This window comes from Molossus molossus, unplaced genomic scaffold (genome assembly GCF_014108415.1).
Source record: "Molossus molossus isolate mMolMol1 unplaced genomic scaffold, mMolMol1.p scaffold_m16_p_5, whole genome shotgun sequence".
NCBI classification, from domain to species: Eukaryota; Metazoa; Chordata; class Mammalia; order Chiroptera; family Molossidae; genus Molossus; species Molossus molossus.
This window is the reverse complement of record NW_023425388.1, coordinates 66,813,422-66,834,927: the sequence shown is the minus strand read 5'-3', so window position 1 is coordinate 66,834,927 and position 21,506 is coordinate 66,813,422. Positions and strand designations below refer to the sequence as shown.

Genomic DNA, 21,506 nt, shown 5'->3' with positions numbered 1-21,506 from the left:
GGAGAAGGCAGGCACCGAAATAGAAAGTGTCAAGGAGATGGTGACAAGGAGGATAAACAAGGCAGGGCTTCTTTCGGTCCCACCTAGCCCCCTCCATCCAGCATGCCCGCGCTCCTCCTCCGGCCCCTTCGAAGCGCCGTCGGCGGCGCAGGAGCCGGCGGCTCGGCGGCGGGTCCTCCTCCGAGCGGCGGTTCCCTCCGCGCTGCCCAGTTATCTGCAGTCGCGAGCAGCTCGGCGCGCAGCGCGTTCTCGCCCCCACCCCGCACTCCTCAACCCACCCACCTACTTCCTCCGCTCCGTGCTCACCAGGCGCGGAGCTGCCAAAAATTTCCACCCTCCGCCCCCCTCCCTCTCGAACTTCCTTCCAGCATTTCCTGAGCTGGATGATCCTAGGATTTGTAAGACAGGAAAAAAAGGAAGGCGTGAGGGCGGGCGACAGAGACAGGATGCTTGCCGGTCGTTCTTCCGAAGCCGTCTGAAGGCAAGACAGCGGGCGCCGGGAAGAGCACCACGCAGCCCCGCGCCGTCCCCGCGCCGTCCCCTCGCCGCCCGCGGCCGCCGCGTCCCCCGCGCTCGCGTCCGCTCCTGGGCGTCCAGAAGGGCGGAAAGCCGAGTTCGCCCTTCCTCCCCGGCGGAGAAAAACACCCGAAGACACCGCAGGAGCCCGTGAAAGTCCCTGGGACGCCAAGTGAGGAAGTGACACTCCCCAGCAAGCCGGCCCGCCGCTGCCAGCTCTGCACGGCCTCCGGCACCGCGGCCCTGGAGGAGCGCGCCGTGGATTTCAGGCTCCGCGCCGCCCCGCGGGGTCCATGCGCACTGCCCCGGGCCCAAGTTCTTCTGGACGCCCATGCGGCCCCCCAGAGCCGCGCTGCAGCCGGTGATCTAACCCCGGAGACAATCTTCGGCGCAGTGCCAAGCAGAGGGGAGGGGAACGCGGAGGGGCAACCTCTTTGGGACTAACTCATGAAGAACAAGGGTGCCAAGCAGAAGCTGAAACGAAAGGGAGCCACCAGTGCCTTTGGCTGTGACCTGACCGAATATCTGGAAAGCTCAGGACAAGATGGTAATGTGCCTTCGCGCGCCCCCCCCCCCTTTTTGTTTGAGGGAGCGATGGACTCTCCTGGGGTGTGTTAGAGTCAATTCACAAGTTAATGTTTTCCAGGCCTGTGTGCTCATTTTACTTTTCCTTTTTTTAAAGAACAATATGATTCTGACGGTGCACAGCGCTGCCACCCCGACGTGCAGAGGTGGTGTCAGTCCCGTTTGTTTCACATTAGCCGTTAATGGGCGGTGCTGCTCCTGCTTAACTGGGTACTTCTAGGGGGTGGGGATGGGATCTCGAGAGGTCTCCTGGCAAACGCTGGATATCGGAGGAGGAACGAGGGCTGGACATGTGGGATGGTGATCAGTGGCTTCTCTGCGTTCACAGTTATGACCACCTTGGGTGTCCCTCTCCGGCTCTCCAGTTTCGTCGCTCACATCTTTTTTTATTAATGTGCTGGAAGGCAGGGCGTGTGGTGGGTCCCGGCTGGGGGAGTGGTTGCACAAACATTTTCTGAATTTCTGAACTTATGCCAAATATATAGTACCTCCCTCCCTCCCCTTCCCAGCCCCCAAGACCCTTTACCTCGTCTTGGCTTTCAGATCAGCATTTGGTGTGTCAGGCAAGAAGAGTGTTGTAAAAAAGGTCAGAGGGCCTCGATTTTAAAATAGTTTACGGCACGTTAAAGAAAAGGAGGGGGGGGTCTCTGTTTTCAAGGTCAGATGGTGGGGGGGAGATAGAGGGAGTCCTGCAGAGTAGAGACAATTTAAACTTTTGGTGGAGGAGGGAGGAAAAACAATCTAAAACACAATAGCAGGCATTTGAGGTTAGAAGTTTTTAATCATAGGAAAGTTGGGGAAATTGAGCAGTAAATGACTCCTTTTGTAAGGTTGACTGGCCCTGCATTTACCCGGGACAAAAAGGCCTTGTCTTTAGAAACTTCAGTGAGAGAGAAAATCATCCACTACATGGGCCGTGTGTTTACACATAGATACAACAAAAGGGGTAACTGAAGGGCTGCTTAACTGTGCGAAATAATTCTGCCTCTAGGAAAATAATCTCAAACTCTCTGTGATTAGCTCATATCAAATGTGCATCTCAAAAACAGAGCAAGGCTTTTGTTTCAGTTCGTTTTTTTAGAGACTGAGCACCACCTAGTAATTTGCAGTGGTGTGATATTCCTGCGGTATTCTAGAGTTCAGAGCCTGCTGTGTCATTAGGACAAATGGCTCAGTATTTTAGAGCTTGGGGGACCACAGGTTTCAAAACTGCCTCTTTTGAAAGTGAGACATAACCGAGTCAATTTGTTTCATCCTTTCCAACAATCCGGAGAGGTTCATTTGAGATCGAAAGGTTTGAGTTGAGGGTGTTTGTTTTTTTTTTTTTTGAAGGTGTGAGGAGCTCAAGTATACACCTTAACCACTAACTACCCTCAGAAATTCAGAATGAATGTTCCCTCCACCTGATTTTGTTGGGGCCTTTAAGTTACCGTCCAGGTACACTATCAGTGCTCCTGAGATGCCACTTTTCAGGACATGGGTGTTATTTTGGGCTCTCCCTCCAAAGCTATGAGAGTTGCATGGGATGCTTGGTAGTCCTGCACCTAGGAACCCCAGGGTTCTGTGAAGATACCTCAAAGGCAGCCTTAGGCAGCTTTTCTTTTATTTGCTTTATATTTTGGGGTTCTATATATGTTTCATTTGGGGAGAAAGGAAGCGTTACTGCTTAAAGAAAAAAAAAAAAGGAAAACCAGTCCCAGTGTTCCAAACCCTGGGAAAGAGGAGAGGAGGCCCAGAGAGGTAAACTGACCTGCCTAAGGTCACACAGTTAATCATGAAGAATTCAGAGGGCCCTGGCCTATCAGGCTCCTCTCCTCTCCTGGCTTCCATGTCTAGGCCAACATTCTCCTCTAATGGTTTTTTCCCTCCCTAAATTGAAAGCAGACAGCCCTGCCACAGGATTAGCAAACTTTCAAGACTGACTGACATACCTGAATAGAGTTCAGCTTTGAAATGAAAGGAAACTGACCTACTTCATGATCCATGCACTACTATTTTGCCACGTGGGAATTAGGCACACATAATAAATTGCTTATATAAATAAGAGGAATTAGGATTTCTTTTTTCCCACATCTAAAACTAGTTAGGCAGTTGTCTCTTATTTTTGTTATGTGTAGCATCAACACATTAGTGTGGCTGATGTTTTCTCTAAAACAACGTATCCTCCTCATGGAATATGAGTTAATAGACATGGAATATTGATTAATAGACAATTAAGTCCAAGGCCCAGACCCTGCCTCCCTGGAGGAAAAGCTGACCTGAGCACTGTCCCTTTGCCCACGACCTTGGAAGTTCAGCCCAGAATCCTGAGAGTGACAAGTCACCATGTTAACTGGGAGCAAAAGGCTGGGGAGGACTTCAGAAAACTGACATCATGGTTACTTAACCTTGGAGGGCAAAGATAAAATGATGGACCTGGGTAGAGACAGAAAAGAAAAGTGGATTCAGGTCAGAAAGTACAAGGCAGAAAGGAGGAAAAGAGATGTGGGGAAACCAGGCGTGCTCCTGTGCTTGGACAGGGAGGCAAAGCCCCGAGCTGGGGTGGAGGACAAAGCAGGTGACAATTAGCTGTGCTCAGGCCATCTGAATGTGGGGAAGCTATGCCCCTGAGGCTGAGCATAGAGAATGAATGTCATCTACTTACGTAATTTGCTATGGCTCAGCCCTGCTACCTTTAGTGGGACCAATCTGACAGGTCAGGGTGTGTGGGTGACAAATAGGTGTTCAGCTTACAGCGGATCTTGCTCAGGGCCAGTTGTCATCCTTAATCTTTAGGAAGCTGATGAAAAACAGAGACCCTTTTCCTTAGAAAAACACACACACTCAAATTGTGTATACAGTTTCTGTGGGCATTCACACAGATGCCAAGTTCAGACTCTGCTCTTGATCATCCTTAGCTGCACACAGGCCTAATGTGAAGGACAATATCCCCCTTTTGCTTATTTAACCACTTTTCTCCAGCCTGGTGAGAACACCCAGAATGGCATGAATTTGCTCCTGGCCAACTTGGCAGCAGCCTCTTTCACTTCCCCTCCAGCACAGTGGCTGCTCCCCAACCCCCAGCGCTCCCCTGGGAACTAGATAACTTTCTCTTCCTGTCTGGAATAGAGGGAAAGAATCATCCCTTCCACACCGTTAATGCTGAAAATAGTTGTTTTCCTTTTTCTTCTTTTTGACCACTGTGTAAGAAGGCCCTTGCTTGCAGCTACGTAATGAAACACATCGTTTTTGTCGCCTGTGGTCGGGAGGCTGTGGGTGAAGTCCTGTGAGGCCAGAGTGCATCCACGAGCATTTCCTACCTCTCCCCTCTGACCCGAGCCTGCTAGGTCTTCCCGCCGGGCTGGGAGATGTCACCGGACCAGTGAGAGTCCTGTCAGGAAAGCTCTGCTTCATGCTGGCCCCACTCAAAGGGCTGGGGACTTCTTCACCTTTGCAGACAATCTATCATTTTACTCACACCCTGGCACAGAATAATATTGCTCTGGTCCAGTGGTTCACCATGATGGTAGGCACATTAGAATCATGTAGGGACCCTTCAAACAAAGAAACAAACAAGTAGATGCTCAGGCCCCTCTCAGACCAATTAAATCAGAATCTCGCCCTGGCCGGTTTGGCTCAGCGATTAGAGCATCAGCCTGCGGTCCAGAGAGACCGGGGTTCAGTTCCCGCTAAGGGCACGTACCTCGGTTGCAGTTTGTCCCCGGCCCTGGTTGATTGTGTGGGTGGCAGCCACTCAATGTGTCCCTTTCACGTAGATGTTTCTCTCTCTCTCTCTTTCTCTCTCTCTATCTGAACAAAAAAATGGAAAAGTGTCCTCGAGTGAGGATAAAAATAAGTAAATAAATAAATCAGAATCTCCTGGTGCCCAGGCATGGATATGTTATGAAAGCTAGGTATTCTGAAATGCAGGCAGAGCTAAGATCCACTGTTTGCAGTGCAGGAGTTTGCAGCCCATTCTCCCCCTAGGTAAGTAGCCTAGACCATTCAAAATGCACCCTCTGAATGTTTGGTAAGAAATGGGAGCCTTTTTATTCCTGAAGATTTTTTTCTAGTTATTATCAGATTGAAAAAGGAAAAAACAGAAAAAGAAAAAAATATATATTTGATTTGAGGGATGACAGAAGGCTCATAGCAAATACATAAATGTCCATTGTAAGTGCTGTGTAATTTTAAGTTTGATGAGAGCCCCATTATTTCAGAGAACAAGGGTAAGGCAATGGGCACTTTGGGGTGTAGCTGTTCTGCATTTCTGAGGCTAAAGCATTCTCTCACTTTGTGTATTCATTTATTTAACAAATGTGTATTAAGGCAGTGTGCTGGGTACTGTGGGAGAGAAAGAGATGTGCACCCCAGACTCAAGAAATTTACAGTGTAACTTAAGGGATGGGAACAAACTTTCAGAAACCAATTAAGCTTTGAAATTGGCTGTCATGAATGAAGGGAGAACAGAAGGAGGAAAATGTGAAAGCTTTTTGATCCACAATTAAATAGACGAGATACTCAGCAAAGTCTTAGCAAGGAAGGTAAATATTTTTCTATTCAAGATAAGATTTAACAAATGCAGAACCAGGGCTGAGTATTCTCTTTGGCTTCGTTGTTTCCCTCCCAGAATCTTGCCTGGCACATAATTATCACACCTTCTCTGGCTAACTCTTCATCCTTTGAGCCTCAGCTGCTTTTGGAAACCTTCCCTGCTCCTCCCAGGTTCTCCTCACTGGGGATTCCTGTCAGGAGTTCTGTCTAATAGACTGAATCCCAACTTTGCCTGTCCCCAGCTGAGTGACCTTGGAGCAAGTTAGTCACCCCCTCTGGGCCTCAGTTTTCCCATTTCTGAAATGGGGATAGGTGGCCTGAGGTGAAGATGAATGAGTTAATATGGGCAAAGCACTTAGCAGAGGGCATGCATATAATAAGCTGTAATGTAGCTATTATTATCCTTACACCCTGGGCTTGCGCTAGCATAACCACTTATCATCCATGACTGAATGAATGCGGGCTCCAAAGACACGAATAAATGGTATGGTTCGATGGATTAATCGATCACCAAGAGGAAGCTGACTGACTGCCCCTCTGAATGGAAAGGCCAGTTCACGCAGGGCTTTGCTGGAGCCTCTGGGAGCAGACCATCCGTCTAGAATAGCAGAACAAAACATTGACCTGAACCGAAAGGGCCTTCAGAGAGACCTGCAAAAGATACCCAGCCACTCCTGGGCCCACGGGGAACTGAGAAAGAAGGTAGGGCCTGGAGATGGAGTTTGTAGAAACAGAACACCAACCTTGTGGGCTTGAGTTTAGAGGGGCATCCCCAAATCTGGGCTCCCAGGGTGAAGCAGGAAGAACCAAAAGAAGAGAATTAAGACTTCAAACCCAGAGCAAACTAAAGCAGAACTGGAACTTACTCTGTATACAGTCGTCCCTCGTTTATCACGGTTAATCCGTTCCAGACTCCAGCGGTTGCACCTGGTGTTGAAGGATTCCTGGGGTGCTCGAATACATAGGCCTACAGTCCATACGTACAGTAATTTTAACTTTAATTGTAATACAGCGGTGTGTAATTGACTCAGACAACCGAGCGCATGCTGCATCATTTTCACTGTCTCAATCAAGTTTTTGATGAATATATTTGAAAAAACCGCGATAGAGTGAAGCTGCGAACGTTGAAGCGCGAGGTGGCAAGGGACGACTGTAGTCGGGACAGGACAGAGAATAGAAACTGCTACTCCTTCCTACCCATATCCCTCCCTCTTGCCCACTCTCCAGACCTCTGCCAAGAGCTCCTTGACCCCAGGCATAGCCTCCCCTGTCCTCCACCCCTACCCACCACCATTGGCAGCCACCCAAATGCCTCCCAGCGTCAGGAGGCCCAGACTTTGGGGATGTTAAGGAAGCCCACTCCCCTGTTGCCCCAGACCTGCCCTGGGGCCAAGCAGACTATCTGCTGGGGCAGGAGGGAGCTGGAGGCCCGCCCTTATGCTGGGGCAGAGGGAAACATGTTGAAACTAGGAACACATTTTCCCTTAGCTGGGGCTGTAAGTGGTGGACAAGCTCCCCAGTGCCGATAGAGCTGTAGTTTGTCATGTGTTCTTTTTATTTTTCCCCTATTCCATTGGACATCTGTGGGCTCACCTAGAAACTGTTCTGTGGGAGTGGGGAGGAAGGGAGAACACATTCCGAAGTCAGAAGCCGACTGACCAGGGCAGTTCTGAAGTACTGTTTGTCCCAGGGAATCACCTCACTGCAGATAGTCTCCTGGGATTTTAGCAGTGGGTGGAGGAAGGGGTGGAGCCAGAGATCCAGGACTCAAAAAAGTGCCTCCCACTCCTTTTCCATTAGATAGTGTGGCTAACTATTTTTGGAACAACGTCATGATAGACCCTTTCCTTGGGGCTACCTGGTGCTCATTCCCTCCAGCACAGATGGATCAAGCTGAGCTGCCCGACCAGCCTGGCCTCTGGGTCTCAGGACTCCACTGCCCTCTGCGTGGTTCCTTCACAGTGGTCTTGAGGCCCACGAACAAGGAGCTACTTGCTTTTTGTGTTTTTTTTGGGGGGGGGGGGGTGTTGCTGTTTGTTTTTCATTCGTTGCTTCCCATGTATTTAAGGCAATGTGGCATTTTCCCACTTCTCCCCACCCTTCAGATTAATTTTCTTTTTACTAATGAGTACATGCTCCACCCAATTTTCTGAGCTATGTCCCTCTAAGCCCTGACATACATGCCACTCGAGTTTAACTGTAACTGGTCTTGGTGTTCCTCCCTCAAGTTCTTATTGAGGTGGGGCCACTGCCTGATAGGACTTCAGGAGACTAGGAGAGCACCCCGAGTCCCTAAAGTCTTCCCCCAGGAAGCAATTTTAGCTAAAGCTTATAGTACAGGACCCCTGGAGGGAAATATTGACTGCCGTTCAGAGGTGAGTAGATACTGATACTAGATGTTTCTCCTAAGCAACTTCTAATAAAGATAAAAACATTAGGCTGCTGAATATCTCAAGGGACAAGGAGCAGGAGGAACCCAAAATGAAGGCTGTGTCTCAAATCAGACCTGCTTGTTATTTTTATTAATAGAGTTACTCTCTGCATTGATTGCTTACCATGTGCCACTTTATACATAAAAGAAGTATTTTGAACATTGTAAAAATGGGCTATTTGTCACCATTTTGCAGAGATGGAAGAGGTTGAAATCACTTGCCAAGATTATGGAGACAGGAAAGGTAGAATTTAAATCCAGATCTGTCTGGCTCCCAAGGCCGTGGTCTTGGGCATGAACACAGTCTCCCAGAATAGCATATTTTATGGCATTGACTCTACAGTTTTATAAAACAAAACAAACCTGCAAAAATAGCTTTTTCTCCCTCTGCTTTGTACTTCCCCCAGCCTAAATCATTCATAGTAATAATAACAACTCACATTTGCATAGCATTTTACCCTCTGCAAGGCGCTTTTCACACACTCGCCTATTCTAAACCTACCAGCTTTCAAGTCCCACCAGACCCCACCTTTTCCTCCCGGGCCCCTCCCTGCCTGCTGCAGTCACAACCCTCTTTCCCTCTTGGAACACCTGCTGCTTTCAAGTCCGAGGCACCCAATTTGGTCTCCATTCTACATGTTATTCTGTTTTCTCACTGGCTTTGAGTGTGCAGGTCAATGGTGAGGTCCGCGGAAGGCAGGTGGCTTTCGGCAGCTCAGGCAGATTGGGTTGCTCACTGCGCCTCTCAGAGTGAGCCCCGTGGCCAGCACACAGCAGTTGATTGACTGACCCTATTTCCTGCTCAGGAAGCCAGTGTTAAATCTTTTCTAGGAAGCTCAAGCCCAGAGACATCGCTGTTGTGCTGAAATATCAGGAATCTAAGATTGTTTAAGGTTTCCCTCAAAGGCTCATAGTGACTCCCTGGCAGAAACTGAGCTCCACTTTGCACGGGACACCCCAGAAACACTGCCTTTTCCTAGTGCCTCACCGGTCATTCCTTGGTGTGAGCCACATTCTTGGCAGGTCCCCAGAACCAACTGAGTTTCTGGGATTGAGTCTCAGGCACTCTTTGTTCTAGTGCAAGCTTGGCCAATGCATCCCAGGCCCTAGCACCACATTTGTGGCCTCATGCTGGCCCACAATGCCTTTGGGGACCCCTCCCCACCTGCACCCCCAGAGAGAGGGGTGAATGTAACCTCCCCGAAGCAACATAGACCTGCCCTTACTGTTAGAGACACCAGAGAACAGTTTGACATATAAAGTAGGATTCTGGCAAACTATGAAGACATCTATAGCCGTCGTGAAAGGCAGTTAAGCTCATTTGTGTAATTATGCACATTTCTTTCCCTGGCTCTTTTTATGTTTTATTCAGAAACCATCTTGTATAGGCTTTCAGTTCAATGTGACAAATATTTAATGGGACTCTAATGTGCTAGACACTGTTGGGTTACAAAGATGCTCTCAAGTTGCTCTCAGCCTAGTGTGCTCGGGCGTAAGATCGAAGAAGAACTAGAAGAAGTACAAGGAAGAAGGAAATGAGGACTCTGGAGGATATGTGAGCAGGGATGTTACCATGTGAGGCGGCCGGTGAAAGAACCAGCAGACAGAATGGGGCGTTGGTAAGGGGGCAAAGTCAATAAAATGATAAACAAACATCATCTGGCTGTGAGGAATGACAGAGATGTGGGAAGATGGGGTGGTTGGTTTCTAGACAGGAAACCACATGGTTTTGCCTGACACCTGTAATTGGTCACACCCTCTTGCACAGTGGGGAGGGAACGGGTGATTTGACTGACAGTGGCCAGGTTTGGTCAGGAGGACCCTGGCTGTCTTCAGCATCAGGAGAGTAAGTCTATCCTCAGGAGAAGGCAGAACAGCTGATAATAAGAGTGACGATTGGTTTTGCTCTGTCTGTTCCCTGCCCAAGAGCAGGAAGATGAGGAATTCTTAAAAGATAAAACTTTAAAAAATGATGTTAACCAATGAGCCTAATTGAGTGTCTTGATTCAGTCGAGCTATATGGCACAAATGTGAAACCTTGACCTCTCCCCACTGCCTGAGGGAAGTTCTGTTTTGTCCCTCCTTTTATATGTGTAGACCAACTCAGAGAGGTATGTCACTTGACTGTTGTCACCCAGCCAGGACATGGGAGAAGCAGGGCTCAACCATGTTGCTCTGGCATTAAATCCCCCTTCCATGGCTTTGTCTCCTCTGGACCCAAACAGCTACAGCTATGCTGGTGGTAAATCAGGGTCTGATAGGCACAGCTCTGCTTGATCATGCTTTGCCAAGGTGACAGTTCAGCAGGATTGAGTTAGACTTTGATAAAACTTCTGGCATTGGAGGTCCCCTCCCCAGTTTTTCAAAGTAAAGCATTTAGGTCCCAAATGGGATTCGAAGCAGAGAGCATGCCCTATTGCCATAAGTAGCCCCTTCCACCACTTCTTTCCCATCTGTTTCCTGCATGCTGAGTATTATTGGGAAACAATGATGTCAACTCTTCCATATAAATCTACACCTCCCTGCCTACCCCTCCCGTACAATGCATATTTTTGTTCCTCTTTCTGGCTTTTGTCTTGCTGTTCTGTTCTTTAAGGACTCATGCTTTTGGCGTCAATTGTTGGCTTTCTTTTTAATGAGTTTTAGCTATTTAAGCTTCATTGTGGCCTTCAAAGTACACATGCTCTTCTGGGTCCATATTTGGAAAATCCTTTGTTGGCCTGCTGTTAATGGAGAGGAGCCATTTTGCTTTCTGAAAAAGCAAAGCTAAAATGCAAGGCTCTGAATCAGGCTCAGAGCTGAGGACACAACCTGCTGGGGGCCCTCAGGGGCTGCAGTGAAGCTGTTTGGACCCTGGGTACAGAGCCTGTGGCCGAGAGTCAGGGAAATATACCCACCGAGTAATCTGGTTTCCCTCACCCCAAGCCTAACTTTCAAATGGGACATGATTTCTTCAGTTCCTCTTTCTTTACTGGCCTTAAAGACAATTTGGTTTCCAAAAGGAAAGGATGGGGCGGGGCTGGGGGGAGTCCCGAGGGGGAAGAGTATGCATTTTAAATTCTGGGTCTCTCTTTCTCAGCCTCTGGCTGATACACAAACTTTACTGGGCACAAGAACAATGAAAAAAGGTTTTATTTTAAATTTTAATTTAACTTCAAAAATTTAGAAGTAGTAGTTAAATTTAGTACACTATAAGAAGTATTAAGCATACTCCCTCAGTTCCATTTTAGGCTCCTTGAAACAAAATAGACATCTAATAAAAGTTTCAAGTGGGCATTTGCATAGGTCCTGTAGGACCAGGTCTGCGGAGACCGAGCCTGCGATTCCACTGATCCAGTTCCACCACTGATAAGGCCACAAGCCGCAGGCTTCGACTGCATGTCAACATCCTGACGTCAATCCCTCCGATATTCTGCTTTTGTAGGTCTGAGGAATCCACATTTTTAAAGATGAGATCCAGGTGATTCTGATATCTTTGGCCTACTTTGAAAAGCATTGCGTTAGCCCGTGGAAAGAAGCAATGAAGTGAAACCACATGATTTTTATTTTCTTCACTAAACTTTTTACATAGATTGCCCAAATTTTCAACAATAAACATGTTTTTGTTTTTTTTTTACTACTAAAATTGGGAGAAGAAAAAAAACTGTTAAAATTATTAATGGGAGGGGAGTGTCTTAATTTATTGAATTTCCATAAAGCCTTTTTTGTTTCAATCCTTATTTTTAAAATCTTCATAAAGTCTGTGAGTTTGCTTTTCTGCCTTATTAGATGCAGTTTAGTGAAATCAATTTCCTCTCCTCTGAGAAACAGTGCAATAATGTGGTTAGCATGTGGCTTTTCTGCTGATAGTCTCCCTTGGTTCCAGTCCCAGCTCTACCACATGCTAGTTTTGTGACCATGGACAAGCTACCAAACCTCTCTGTGCCTCAGTTTCCTCATCTATAAAGTGGGGATTATGCCCTGGCCGGTTTGGCTCAGCGGTTAGAGCGTCGGCCTGCGGTCCGGAGAGACCCGGGTTCGGTTCCCGCTAAGGGCACGTACTTCAGTTGCAGTTTGTCCCCGGCCCTGGTTGGTCGTGCGGGTGGCAGCCACTCGATGTGTCCCTTCACGTCGATGTTTCTCTCTCTCTCTTCCTCTCTCTCCCTCCCACTCTATCTGTACAAAAAATGGAAAAATATCCTCGGATGAGGATAAAAAAAAAAAAAATAAAGTGGGGATTATGATAATAACAATACCTATCAAAGAGGGTCATTATGTGGATTCAATGAACTAGTGCACTGCCTGGAATTTAGTAAACCTTCCATAAGTGTTAATTATGGGTATTATTTCCTTAGTGACTGGAAATCTTACCCTATTTCAGCCTCATTACTCAGAATGTGTTTCTTGAGTAATGCTACAGATGTGGAAGTTGAGAGAGCTGAGTACAAATATTCCAAGGTTCCCATAGATCCCTAGAGGCTTCTTCTCCTTTAAAAAATTCTCTCATATACACAGAATGATTTATTTTCTTCGGTTGAATGCAGAAAGTGCTAGTTTTAAGATTCTTATCTATTGATAAGTATTTCTGGGGTAGGACTGTGGCAAACTTTCTAAATTTTACAGTTTTTTTTTTTTTTAGTAATTAGAAAAAGAAAATAACCTAAAAACTAAACTGAAAAGGGTAAAAATAAGAGCTGTGGCAAAAGCCTAGAATCATAGTGACAGCCATCCAAACTTGAAGTGCCCACCTGTATTTCAGCAGTTATAAATCTGGGAAAGGCTCCTGTTTCCATCATCAGTGGAGCAATGCAAGGCCCGGGTTTTCACTGGCCTGTATATTTCACATGTGCCCATTCTTTGCTCTACAGCTGCATTTTCCCCGTTGATGGAATGAGGCAGATCTGGGTCAATCTTAGGCTGTATGAACAGCCTTAGTTGGCAGAGCATATGGACGGAGGGATACACACTGCACTTTTCATGGGGTGAATCTGTGTTCACTTCTCAGTGCCCCATTCGACCATCGAAGCTGGTACACGGACATATATTTAGGATGGTGAGCGGAATGGTGAAGTCTAGAACTTCATTACCTCTCACTTCCAACCACTGTCCTTTTCCTAAATTGTCTCCTCCTTTGAGTAAAAGAAAATGAGCCCATTGAAGATGGTGTTAGGTGTCTGTGGGGCTGGTTACTGTCTGGAGGGTCTCAGGGAGAAGCCACCCCCTTGCCTGTTCAGCTTCTAAAGGCTGTCCTCATTCCTTGGCTCACATCTGCTCATCACACCACCTTGGCTCCCTCTGCTCCATCCTCACCTGACCTTTTCTCTGATTTCCTGCCTCTCTCTTATAAAGACCCTGTGATTATATCTGATAATCCACAGTAATCTGCTCATCTCAAGATTTTTAGTTTGATCACATCTGCAAAAATCCCTTTAGCTTTTAAGGCAACATTCGCAGATTCCAGGATTAAGACATGGACCTCTCTGGGGCGCCATTACTCAGTATACCACAATCTGTCTTCCCCACAGTGCATGGTTGGCTCGGTAGATATTAATAACTTGAATGAAGGGAATAGGATGGTGATTCTGGGAGTGGAGAAAGAGATGGACATCAGTACTTACTAAGCACTTACATTTCCCAGGCACTGGGACACGGGGCCAGCCGAGATGGGTGAGCAGGTACCAGATGTCCCAGTGGGGGCTCACTGTCACATGCCGGAGATGAACACATCCTCAGCTTATTCTTGCACACACCATGATAGGAAGTGGGTGACATCCATTCTGACTCATAGGAGCTGGATCTTCTAAGATGAATGGAATCTGTGTCGTCTCTGTCTGGAGGGAAGATACTCCAGATGGAATAATATGTAAGCAAAGGTGTTGCCATGTGAAAGTGTGGCAGGACCAGCATTCTCAAAAGAACAGAGAGAATGAGGGTGAAGCATGAGCCACCCACTTTCCGGACTAGGTGTAGATGAACGAATGACTTACTAAATGACCATTTTAAATCTTCCAGGGGGAAACAAGAGTGATGAAGACAGAGTGCCAGTTTAAGTAACAGATAGATAAAGAAAGAAGAGTCTCGGACCATAGTTAAAGCTATAGTGTCCTTTTTGCTATAGCTGTTGAGGAAAAATTGGACCCCAGTCTAGGAATAAACTTCCCCCAGGTGGAAGAAAAGTGAGGTACCCCAAGCAGCTATAGCCCAGTTTCTGGGTTAATTCCATCTGTTTATAATCTTAGAAAACTTCACTTCTCTCTGTCTGGTGGATGATAACCAGAGCGATGTTTAACATTTCATGTCCAAGTTTTATTTGAGGTGAAAAATTTTGCAACATTTCTTTCCACCTGCCTTCTGGTCACACTTCTACTCTATTCCATTCCTTCCTCTCCTGGCTTCCTCTTCATCCTTGTCACTCCTCCAGTTAAAGAAACCATGAAGCGGCTATCAGCTCCATCGTTTGTACTAATTACACTCCCTGGTGCTCTGTGGAGCCTGGCTCTCATGCTCCCATCACACTAGGGGGTGGTTGTCCCTGCAGACCAGTGTCCTCCCCGAACCTTCTACGTCCCCATCTATGAGGACACCTTGGGGCCCCATAAAGGTGGGTCTCCTTGTCCAGTGCCTGCCTTGCCCCTGCCAGATTCCAGAGCTCCAAAAACTAAATATACTTTAGCCTCTGCTTCTCTTGCTGGCAGGAATTCAAACTGCTTTTGTCCCTTGTGACTGAAACACAGAGGCCCCTCAAGGAGCGAGACCTGCTCCGTGGTCAGCTGCTGCCTGAAGGGCTCCTCCAGGCCTGCGTCCGCTCTGGACAGTGGTTACCCCTCACCAGAACAGCTCCTTTGGCAACGCTCTACCACCCCTTGACTCCTGAGCGGAACGACAAGAGTCATGACGAAATGCAGGATGAGATTTTAATGAGGAATAAACAAACACCTGCCCATAAAAGTAAAATTATAAGAGTAATTGTAGCCCTGGCCAGTTTGGCTCAGCGGTTAGAGCGTCGGCCTGCAGTCCAAAGAGACCCGGGTTCAGTTCCCGATAAGGGCATGTACCTCAGTTGCAGTTTGTCCCCGGCCCTGGTTGGGTCGTGTGGGTGGCAACCACTCGATGTGTCCCTTTCACATCGATGTTTCTTTCTCTCTCTCTCCCTCCCACGCTATCTGAACAAAAAATGTCCTCGGATGAGGATAAAAAAATAAATAAAAGTAATTGTAAAAAAAAAAATCAAACAGTGCAGAGATTTACAAAACACAAGGGCCCTTCTCACATCCTTGCAGTCCCGTTCAGGCGAACAGTCTGGGCTGGGTTCAGCTAGACCAGCTCTGTCGGCAGAACTTTCCGCGACGGGGAAACATTCTGTCTGCACAGTCCAGAGTGGCGGCCTCTGGCCACCTGGGGCTGTTCGCTCTCAAATGTGCCCGGTGCTACCGATGAACTGAACTTTGAGTGTTAATTAACTTAAATGTACATATCCACATTGGCTGATGGCTACTGTATTGAACAGCACAGACACTGTTCTCTGTGTAGGTACTAAAAAATACACACATCGAATGATTTTCTTTATTTTGTTCCCACGAAGATAAAGTTACAACATATGTATTTTCTGAAGTGTGCTGTTTTACCTAACAGGAGAGCTTGGAAAACTATCCATTTTTGTAATCAGTGCTCGATCTCACTCTTTATAATCACCGCACTGGGATTCTGCTGAATAGATAGTTTCTCATCCCCATGGTTCAAAATGTAAGACTCTTAAAGGGTAGAACAGAAAATCTGCCTCCTGTCCCCATTCTTAGTCTCCTGTTCTTCACCCCAGAAAGCAACGAGTGTTAATTTTCCAAGCTTTCCGTAGATAGTATGTGCATATACAAGCAAATATATATATGCTTTTTATAAAATACTATAATTTATTTAAACATTTCTTTATATAGAAATCTTACTCTTTTTACAAGTTCCTATAAGGCTTGTCTTCTCATGTAAATACTGATCAATTGAGTTGATATTTACCAAATATGTTGCATGAGCCATGCATCATTTTCATTAATAGTATCTGTTACCTGTACTGAATATTAATACTGCTTCCCTTTGTTTATGATGAGGGTGGGTTTTGCTAGCTCACGTGCTTCTGATTATACTTTAAACTGTTTTCCTGTATTTCTGAAGGATGGTGGCTGGACAATCCATAGTCTTTCAGCTGGAATCTAGGACCCAGGTTAAGGCTGAGGCTGGGAGCAGGGAACAGTTAGAAGCTGTTTGGCCTCCACACTGGCATATCCATGGCATCTTGATCACATGCTCTGGTCATCTGAGCCCACCCAGCACAGGCCACAGAGACCCAGGATGAGTGGCAAAAGCCGATGAAACAGAGGTGGCAGCTGAAACATAAGTATCCTAAAGTTGAGCAACTGTATTTCTCTGGAAACTGTAGCCTGAATGTATCTTAAGTAGGGGCAGAAATCAGTTACAACCATAGATTATTATTATTTTTAAATTTTCGCCTGAGGATATTTTTCTACTTATCTTCAGATAGAGTGGGAGGGAGGGAGGGAGGGAGAGAAGCATCAACGTGAGAGGGACACATCAACCAGGGCTCAGGACTGAACCACAACCAAGGTACGTGCCCTTGACCGGAATCGAACCCACGACTCTTCGGTGCGTGGTCCGATGCTCTAACCCCTGAGCCAAACCAGCCAGAGCATAACCATAGATTCTTATAGTAGGCAGAGGAGAATATCTTTAAAGAGCTTGTCACCAGTGTCACTCACTAAACCCTTCGATGGCTTCCCAAGCCCTCAAGACAAAAACAACTTCGTAATTACCAACAAGGTTCACCAGCCCATCACACTCAGACACCTGCCTCACTATAGTTTTTATAGTTCCTCAAAAGCACGGTGTTCCTCCTACCGCCAAGTGTGTGTGCACGCTCCTCTGAACAGAACACGCCCTCTCTCTATGCTCCACTTCAGGTTTTGCCAACTCCAACCCATGGTTCAGGTCTCAGCTCGGATGTCTCATCCTGCAGGATGCCTTCCCTGAGCCCTGAGAGGAAGGGCTAGGTGCCCATCCGCTATGCTCCCAGTCTACCCTGGACCACCCCACTACCATTCTTATCACACTGAGTGCACCAGTCTCGCCCCATCCTATTGCTGCCTCATCTAGCCCCTAGATGACCCTGGGTCAACCCTGTGAGATCAGGAGCTATGTCTCCTGCTTCATCATTTTATCACTGGGGCCTAGCATAATGCTCTTACATATGTGTTGAGTGAGTAGATGGGTCCAGGGAAGGAGGGCAATGCTAGTGGTGGAGTGGGGACAGAGGGGTGTGTTCTGCATGAATATTTTTATTTTTATTTTTTTTATTTATTTTTTTATCCTCACCAGAGGAAACTTTTCCATTTTTTGTTCAGGTAGAGTGGGAGGGAGAGAGAGGAACAGAGAGAGAGAGAGAAACATCGATGTGAAAGGGACACATCGAGTGGCTGCCACCCGCACGACCAACCAGGGCCGGGGACAAACTGCAACCGAGGTACGTGCCCTTAGCGGGAACCGAACCCGGGTCTCTCTGGACCGCAGGCCAACGCTCTAACCACTGAGCCAAACCGGCCAGGGCTGCATGAATATTTTGCACATATATATGCATCTGTCACGTGTCTGTGTGTATCCAATGTGGAGACTGTGGAGGTGAAGGAGGAATCCACTGGTGGAGTTTAGGGTTCAGTCTTCCTTCGGCAAAAGTTGTCATCTGGTCTTAAACCATCCCACTCTCTGAATCTCTTTCCTCATCGAAAAGACGGGAATGAGAATTAGATGAGATAATACATGCAAAAGAGCTTTTTAAGTGAAAAACAATTACTGTAATTATCCTGCAGTTTAGACACTTACGCTCAAAAAGGGGCAGAATGGCCCCAAAGGCTGTGTTTACTGATTTGCTATGAATTTGACACCTCCTTATAGACATCCCCAACCACCATATTGGAGGGAAATCAGAGAGCTGCTTCTAAGGTAACCCCCCACACGCCCTGGTGCTTCCCGCAGCCCTGCCAGCTTCAAGTATCCGCTACCAGCGGAAGTTCTTCAGGGCCTTTAAGAATGTCGTGCAGGTGCGCCACTGGGGCTCCCAAGGCCGCCCTTTCACTCAGTGCCAGGATCACCCCGTGCCAAGGCAAACACAGAGATAAATGAACCAGAGGCTGATGTATCGTGTTAGAGCTGAAAGAATCTTAGAAAATCACTGCCCAGATCTCTCATTTAGCACACAGAGAACCTGGGGCCCTGGAGAGTAGAACAGTCTGCCTGAGAAGATGCAGCTGGCCAGGTGATGTTTCTGGCCACTTGTTAGTGTTGGCCAGAAATAATAGGTCAGTGTGTTTCTCAGAACCATCCAGCATCAGGGATCCCTGAGAAGGAAGAAGAGGCTCAGATGATGTGCCTTTAGGACAGAAGGAGGATTCATAAGACTACTCACAGCTTGAAAAAATATCCTTTATTGTACAGCTGGTTAAAGGATGACATAGATTTACTGGAATAGAAAGATGGCCAGCCCTGGCTGGTTTGGCTCAGTGGTTGGAGCATCGGCCCGTGGACCAATGAGTCATGGGTTCGATTCCAGTCAAGGGCAAGTACCTCGGTTCGGTTCATCCCCAGCCCTGGTCGGGTCGTGCGGGAGGCAGCCAGTGGATGTGGCTCTATCACATTGATGTTTCTCTCTGTCTCTCTCTCTCCCTCCCACTCTATCTGATAATAAATAGAAAAATATCCTCGGGTGAGGAATAAAATTTAAAAAAAAAAAATGTCCAACAATACTTAAGTTAAAAAGTTTACAAAACATCATATACAGTATAAACCAATTTGGGTAACTAAATATGTAAGAAAAAGTCTGGAGGAATATAATCAAAACATTAACAATGGCTTCTCTGAATGGATGCTTTTCTTTTGCATACTTTGTTGTGTTGCTGTGTCGCCTGAATTATTTTTAATGTTGAACATGTATAATGCTTATACTTTGAAAAGACAATAAGGTGTTTTCATTTTGTAAAAGCATACCTATTCTCTAAATTATTCCAACTTTCTTTGTTCTGATGTTGTTTTCCTGAAACGACTTTTGTCATACGCAACTTGGTGTCCTGAGTGAGGCCCTCATCTCTATAGAGCCTAGACCCAATCATGAATTCCTGTTTAAAAAAGAACCATGAAATTGCCATTTACTTGACAAAGACATCCCACTGGAACTTGATTGCAGAGAACAGATCACTGTCAGATGAACATGCCAAGTTCAGGTTCTGATTCTGCCAAGGATATGACAAAGGCCCAGCTTATGATGACTGCACAGAGGCCCAGCTCCCCCCATGCACACCCCTGAGGCCTGCCTTAACACATCGGCTGGACCCACAGTCTTTATGGCCACTGCTTGGGGTTCAGGGTAAAGTAGTCTTGGAAATCTTTGGCAATGCGTCTTTGAGTCTCTGAAATTGGCAGTGAGAGAGAGAGAGTGGGTGCAGTGAGAGAGAGTGTGCAGTGAGAGAGAGTGTGCAGTGAGAGAGTGTGTGCAGTGAGAGAGAGTGTGCAGTGAGAGAGTGTGTGCAGTGAGAGAGTGTGTGCAGTGAGAGAGAGAGTGTGCAGTGAAAGTGTATGTGCAGTGAGAGTGTGTGCAGTGAGAGAGAGTGTGTGTGTAGTGAGAGAGAGAGAGCATGCTTTTGTTTGAAGTTGTGTGAAAGCATGTCTAGCTGGCTGCTCTCTCCACCGACTGGCATTTGTGAGAGACTTACAGAATACTGACAAAGAGTGTGAGACAGGTTTTATTTTGGTTTATGAAAGTGAGGTCCAAGTTAATAGAAGGACAGAGAACCTGCCAAGAGTGGGGGATGAGAAGGGGGAGTAACTAACCCTTAGGTGACACCTTCCAAAGTGCTTTCACCAAATCATCTGAACTGTTCTTCACAGTCCTGTGAGTTAGAAGAAGCAGGTAATTACTTCACCTACTGTAAGATGAGGACACTGATGTTCCCCAAGTGCACAGACCTGGTAACGACAAGTCTGTGTCCTTTACTTACTACTCCCTAGGATGCATGATTTATGTACCTAGCCGGCATGTTTATAGCTCTGGCTTAGAGAATGAGAAGACCTATGTGTTTGTCATGTGACCGAGTGGGATTCCCTTCACCTTTCTGAGCCTTAACTTCCTCATCTGTTAAATGGGGATAATATAATACCTGTCCAGCTTGCCTCATAGGGTGGGGATCTGACAAGATAATGGGCACAAGAATCGTGTGCTTTGAAAATAGTGTGGTGCTGAGGAATATGTGTTTGAGAATAACCCTCCCTGAACAGAGCTGTTATTTTAGGATTGGATATGCTTAGTACAGCCCACAACAATCCAGGCTCCCCAGCCCGTTCCCTACAGATCCAGACCTTCTATTTTCACACCCCGTGTCCTGCTTCGGATGCTTCTCAGCTTTGAGGGTAAGTAATCAGGTTTCCTGGAAGGAGAGCCTCCTGGCCTGCCTCTGCTCACTGAACACCTGGGTTGCAGTGGGCTCGATTAGGGCTCTTCCTGAAATAGTTGCTTGAGGGCATATACTTGAATCCTAAGAAATGGGACTTGCCTGCTTATTTTGAGGGATATTTAAGTTCAAATAACCTTAAATCTGTGCTAGGCTTTTCCTGTGGCTGGGGCCACTAGAGAGGCCTGGAGGGAGGGCTCTGGGGTCCCCACCCTGCTTAAACCAGAGCAGTCTGCTGTCTTGAGTGCTATTTGTTTTATGTTTTGGGATGAAATGTATCTGAACACAGCACTTACTGCTTAAAAAAAATAAGTTTGAAAACCACTGCTGCCTAAATCTGCAAATCAGCAAAACCTCTTTATAGTCTGAGGGTCACAAACCCAGCCAACCATTTACCTCCCATGCCCCCTCCTGACCTCCTCCTAATACCTTCCTTCTGAGACATTTCAGGCGTTGTTTTGTTTTGTTTTGTTTTGTTTTGTTTTGTGATATGACATTTCACAAAGAGCCTGCAGAATATACACGCAAAGTCAGTTCCTTGCCAAAAAAGGTCAGCAATCATATGCAATCTGATGTTTTATGTTTTATATGATATGTGAAGTTTCCATTTTCCATGGAAACAGTAAAGAAATAAGGCAGAGATGAAGGGCTGCCATTGATGCCACTTCCCTTGATTTCTGTGGCTAATTCTTTGCCATCAGGGATATAAATGGTTCTTATGTTAACACTAGCAACATAGAATGATTTCTGGCAGCGCTGATGCATCCCAATCAGTATGGGAGGAAAGGGAAGAAGGAAAAAAAGTGAGGGGGAAAGAGAGGAAGGAGGAGAGGAAGGAAGAGTGCAATCGGAAGCTGGTGTAGAAAAGTAGCTTTAGAATTTTTGAAGCCAACCACCTCGATGGAAGAACTGCCTTGATGAGGATGTTTTGTGTGACAGAGACTAGGGAGCCTCAGTTTCCC

General features: G+C 46.7%; 1 protein-coding gene across 1 annotated transcript in view; it reads left to right on the top strand.

The window, feature by feature from the left end:
* Positions 1-862: 862 nt before the first annotated feature.
* Positions 863-21,506, top strand: part of ARHGAP31 (Rho GTPase activating protein 31) — a 106,987-nt gene continuing 86,343 nt past the window's right edge. Inside the window, exon 1 of the mRNA XM_036243259.1 lies at positions 863-1,063. Within this exon, the coding sequence (XP_036099152.1) occupies positions 964-1,063 (100 nt within the window). The 5' untranslated portion in view covers positions 863-963. The remainder of the gene's footprint in view (positions 1,064-21,506) is intronic.